This window comes from Perca fluviatilis, chromosome 5 (genome assembly GCF_010015445.1).
Source record: "Perca fluviatilis chromosome 5, GENO_Pfluv_1.0, whole genome shotgun sequence".
Classification (NCBI taxonomy): domain Eukaryota; kingdom Metazoa; phylum Chordata; class Actinopteri; order Perciformes; family Percidae; genus Perca; species Perca fluviatilis.
The window spans coordinates 26,788,137-26,793,233 of record NC_053116.1 but is presented as its reverse complement, the minus strand read 5'-3'; the positions used below and the strand labels follow the sequence as shown (position 1 = coordinate 26,793,233).

General features: G+C 43.4%; 1 protein-coding gene across 1 annotated transcript in view; it reads right to left on the bottom strand.

Annotated features, from left to right (window-relative positions):
- Positions 1-839: 839 nt before the first annotated feature.
- Positions 840-5,097, bottom strand: part of actr8 (actin related protein 8) — a 6,605-nt gene continuing 2,347 nt past the window's right edge. The window contains exons 2-13 of the mRNA XM_039801735.1: positions 4,770-4,940; positions 4,532-4,642; positions 4,179-4,283; positions 3,893-4,066; positions 3,658-3,751; positions 3,309-3,441; positions 2,828-2,981; positions 2,531-2,626; positions 2,252-2,392; positions 1,844-2,153; positions 1,570-1,733; positions 840-1,336 (exon numbers count right to left, since the gene is read on the bottom strand). Coding sequence (XP_039657669.1) covers positions 1,193-1,336; positions 1,570-1,733; positions 1,844-2,153; positions 2,252-2,392; positions 2,531-2,626; positions 2,828-2,981; positions 3,309-3,441; positions 3,658-3,751; positions 3,893-4,066; positions 4,179-4,283; positions 4,532-4,642; positions 4,770-4,940 — 1,797 coding nt within the window. The 3' untranslated portion in view covers positions 840-1,192. The remainder of the gene's footprint in view (positions 1,337-1,569; positions 1,734-1,843; positions 2,154-2,251; positions 2,393-2,530; positions 2,627-2,827; positions 2,982-3,308; positions 3,442-3,657; positions 3,752-3,892; positions 4,067-4,178; positions 4,284-4,531; positions 4,643-4,769; positions 4,941-5,097) is intronic.

The window sequence follows — 5,097 nt, the reverse complement described above, 5'->3', positions numbered from 1 at the left end:
GGAAGGTAAGGACTTTTTTTTTTGTTTTTTTGTTAAATTGATAAACCCTTTGATATCTTGTACCTTCTATTTCTGAAGCCTGTATCACAAAGTGAGATTAGGGATATAATATAACAAGTGGCCTTAAAAGTATAAGTTAGGGTGGCCAGGTTGGATCAGCAGATGGGGAAGGGGCACATATATTTAGAGGTTTATGCCTTGACGCAGAGGTCCAGGGTTCGACTCCCACCTGTGATGATTTCCTGCATGTCTTCCCCCTCTCTCCCCTTTCTCACCTGTCCATTAAAGGCGAAAAAGCCCCCAAAAAAAAGTATGTTAGGAATGTAAACATTTCAAAGTTGTTTTTTAATTGATTCAACAGATCTTTGGACATGATGTGAAGCCATTACTCCTCCATTGTATAACGATAACTATTGTACTCCCCTCACTCTGTAGGTAAATGCCTACACTGAATGTGTAGGCGTGGGGCCTGGCACAGTGTTCATTTGCTAAGAACCTGAAGAACAATGGTGATGTCACAGTGCTGAAGCCCCTCTTCATCGGCTGCCGCTGCCATGAGCAGTTTTTTGATGCCTTTCTGGGAATTCCTACACGTAGGGGCCAGAATGGCTGATACAGCAGCTATCCACATCTTTTTCTCTTTCAGCCCCAACCCTTTCCTTTCACACCAGTCTCTTAGAGATGTGTGTTACTGACGTCTCGATTTTGATCATCCCTTCTGGGAATAATAAAGTTTGTCTTTGTTTTGCATTTGTCTGTCTGATCAATAAATGTGCGATGTTTAAACATGTTACTACTACGTTTGTCCTGTTCCATTACTATCACACTCGGTAATGACGCAACTTGTCTGACGGGTTTATTTACACACATCCAAACTTTCATGAACATGGGAGACTTGCAGTATTATTAACAGAACCGTTCAAAAGTTAAACGATGACCTCATCTGGGTGGTTCTGTCAACATACTTTCCCACTATGCACAGAGATGATGTCCTGCTTTTAATTTTTGCCTCTTGTAAAACACTTGTGGTTTTCATTCCACAACCTGAATATATCTGCTGTGTGAATTTTTTAGCATTTTGAGTCTTTCTGCATGTTTAATTGTGCCCAAAAGCATCATGTGTAGACGCTGAGCACTGAAGCAGCTCTTCTACGTAGAAACAGTCTTAGATTTAAGTCCAATCTGTTTGGTTTCACCAGACAAAGGCAGCTCTCTCGCGGAGCATTCGGACACCAAAGCGCTGCCACTCCCTCTGGTGGATCCACATCTCCTGAGTGGTGTCCAGACACGCCAGCACAGCTCCTCCCTTCCACGATATCAGCTGAGGGTCCATGTCCTAGAGCACAAGCACATCAATACACAAGTACATTAGAGGAGCTGTGTATAGCATTGTGCTTCCTGTCTCTCCAGGACGTATATACAGTATGTTGTGTGTAGCACTCATCTCACAAACTCCCAACCTTTGACATACATGGAAATATAAGAAAATGAAGCCCACTGAACATCATGTTACTTTGCATGCATTACAAATCCCTATCCTATGACTATGTACAACATATCCCAGGTTACCTTTGGTCGCGTGATAACTTCCACGTTGTCTACCAGCCTTCTGAATGAGGGCGGCATCTTGTTGATGATGCGGTGAAGCAGAAACTCCTGAGCACCGTGAAACATGAGCCCTCCTCCCACTACCAGGATGGAGCTGTACATCTTGCGTTTGGTTTCATCTGATCCTATAAAAAAAAAAGCCAGATGAGCTAAGACATGACATACTGAGCACTTCAAAACATCTGTCCTCTGATCCATTTTTTTTTTCTTCACTTCATCATCTGTCCTCCCTTACCACAGCAGTCGATGCTATGCAGGATGGCCTTATCCAGGCCCAGTGCTTTGCTCTCAAACTGGCTCATGATAGCAGTCTTCCTGGAGAGGTGAGCAGACAGGGGCTCTTCCACCTCTCCTGCCCCCATCAGACACTCCCCCTGGGCAGGCCCAAACTCCATCTCCACCTTTATCGCTCCTCCACCACCGCCACTCCCACAGCCCCTGGTGAGGTCAGCGAGCTCCCCAATCCCTCCCTGACCGCTCATCTCACCATCCAAACCACCACCTGGTCTGGAAATACCCTTCCGGTCTGCAGCAGATTTGGAGGACTGGTGAAGAAAATGGAAGAATAAAAAAAAAAAAAAAAATGCCTGTATCTGAAGAAATAATGTTTATTATTGTTATATAATCTTTGAGTGTGTGTTACCTGGTCCTGTTTGCTCTGTGTAGCCAGCAGGTAGTGTTCATCATGAGGATCCTCTGAGTCGCCCTGGGAACGGTACTGAAGTGATGTCATCTTCTGACCTACGATGCCAAATGTGGTTGGGTAGAAAAGACCCATAGGTGCCTGACATGTACGTAGACACATATTTCGGGGGGGGATATAAATAGAGCAATAAATGAAAAGTGATTCCAGTACACAAGCTGGAGACAGAACATTGTCATTCAAAAAGTATAGTTTTTCATTACAATTGAAACAAAGTACCTGTAATTTCTCATCCCCGAGTCGAACCTGGTAGAGAAGAGCTGGGGCTTCTGGGAAACGTGTCTGGAATTCATGATCTTGTAGTCCTGATATGTCCTATTTAGAATTAGTGGAGGAAAGACACATTTTGGAATTTATCTGAATAACTGCAGATTTCTCTGTCCCTTCTTTAGAACGACTATGGTTAACTTAACGGTCACAAAGGTGCAAAGGCATGACTAAAACTGATCAACGTACAAGCTACGGTTCCCCAATACTCCCTGTAAACACAGACCCCACCCCCTGACCAACACATACTTGGTTTAGATGGCAAAAGGTCTCTTTCAGATGCTGCAGGAGCTGACAGTCCAGTCTGCTGGACAGCTGACAGTCTCTGTAGGGAAAGCCCGCTCTCTGAAGGAGCCAGAAGAAAGTACGGGTCACATCTGAGCCACCGTATGCCAAACACAACCTGCAAAGTCCAACAGACAGAACATTGAATGGAATACTTCGGAACCTCCAAAACATCACAGTGGGAATTTGGGTTCCTGAAACTATTTGTTTTCCTATACTGGCAGTGTATTATAACTGGACCAACACACTAACTGTGCCTATGGATTAGAGGGATATTGTGAGGAAAAGCTAAATGTAATGCATAAAGTTATTGCAAGGGGATTCAAGGGAATTTCAGAAACAAAATTCCCACCTTGACCCTCTAGGGGCTTCACATAATAGAGACCTTGATAAATAAAATATTTCATAGACATAAAATAAACATAAAAGTGGTTCTCAGTCCCACCTGGAGTTCCGGTGGGACACTCCATCCTCTACACAGCAAAGACTGGTCTTCTGGTCTCCTACATCTACGACACAAGCACTGCTCAGCCCACTGCCAAATGTAGCACACACCGATTCCTGGTGCACAATGATTGCTACACACACACACACACACACACACACACACACACACACACACACACACACACACACACACACACACACACACAGAGAGGGTAAGGTGAAGCCAAGAGAGACAAATTGGATGGTTCCTGAGCTTATCCTGAATAGGCTATGACAGAATATAACAGTGACATATAGGTAAGTTTTTGTTTTGTGCTTAGCCATACATGTAGAAATGTGTGTAATACCTGAGAAGCCCATATTAAGCAGCAGCATGTTGACAACTTCTTTGATGTGCTGCCTGTTGTAGATGTCAGGGACCAATAGGATGCATCTGTAATACTGGCAACCAGTCACAAAAGCATAACCATTAATTTCCACTAACAGCTTACTTTGATCTCGTTTTCATTATTTTCTACTTTCTACATGCTGCAGAGTACTTTCAACTTTTCCAACAGAAGAGGGAGATATGAACCGTAACACCTTTAAGTCTTTGAGGGGGATCTCCAGTTGCTTTTGAATAACATGACTCCAGATCGTCTCGAGGTCAGCCATGACAGCGGTCAGTGAGCCTCCAGGACTGGCGTGCACATTAAGCTGACCTCTAACTATAGGCCAGTGGATGTTGTAACAGTCAGATGGATTCACATAAAGAGCCTACATTATGGCAGGATGGAAGGGGGGGAGAAATAGAAATATAGATAAAACAGGCAAAGAGTTTAGGTAATACAGTTTCATTTTATAGGACTTATCAGACACTTGCACTGACCTCCTCTCCAACCAGATGAGGAGGCTGGTGAGCTGTGTTGGTCCACTTCACCCTCGAGCTGCTGTCCAGTACTGCCGGCCGGATCTGACAGTTATACGCTCTGGCCTATACACACACACACAATAACACACAGTCTTTTATGAATTTCTTAAATCAACCCTTTTTTTTTTTTTTTTTTACTATCTTTCATACAGGCGATGCAGCCCAAAGTGCTTAACATTTCTTTCAAAAAGGTAAAATGTTACTTACACCAAACAAGCAAATATGTAATTGTATAATGTAGCTGCTGTCTGTGAATATTGCAGTAATATATATGCAACAATTCTCTTTTCTCTCTATTTCATAATACACACCTGTTCAGCAGACACGGGTGTTCTCCGCACTCCATTCGACATCTTCTTGGACCAGATGGCCTGGTCGACCATTTTTAGCCCATTCTGCCTCTGCTCATTACTCTCTGCTTTCTATCGAACGGGAAGTAGAAGCATGAGGGTAAATGAAAAATGACACAAATTGGAAATTTGAGTACAGTGGAGTGAGACAAAGGATAAAACACGGTATTGTGAGTGTATGTGGTCATGCGTGACTGACATTTAGTCCATCTCTCAACAGCCAGGCATCTTCATGTCTGGGCTGTCCAGTTTGCTTGTGTCTGCGGGCTATCACATGTGGGAGTGTTACTGGAAGAGTGTCTGTTGCTCGGCCAATGCGGAGTGTCCTTGAACCAGGGTTGATGACAACTATAAAATTGCTTTGTATTTGCTGTAAAAGAGGAATATACAGAGAGATGATCAGCATAAACATAACCACGTCATGCACAACAAATAAAAAAAATCACTTAAGTATGTGGACACCTGACCATTACACCCACATGTGACTGCTGAATATCTCAAACAAAAACCGTGCATTATTATTCTGC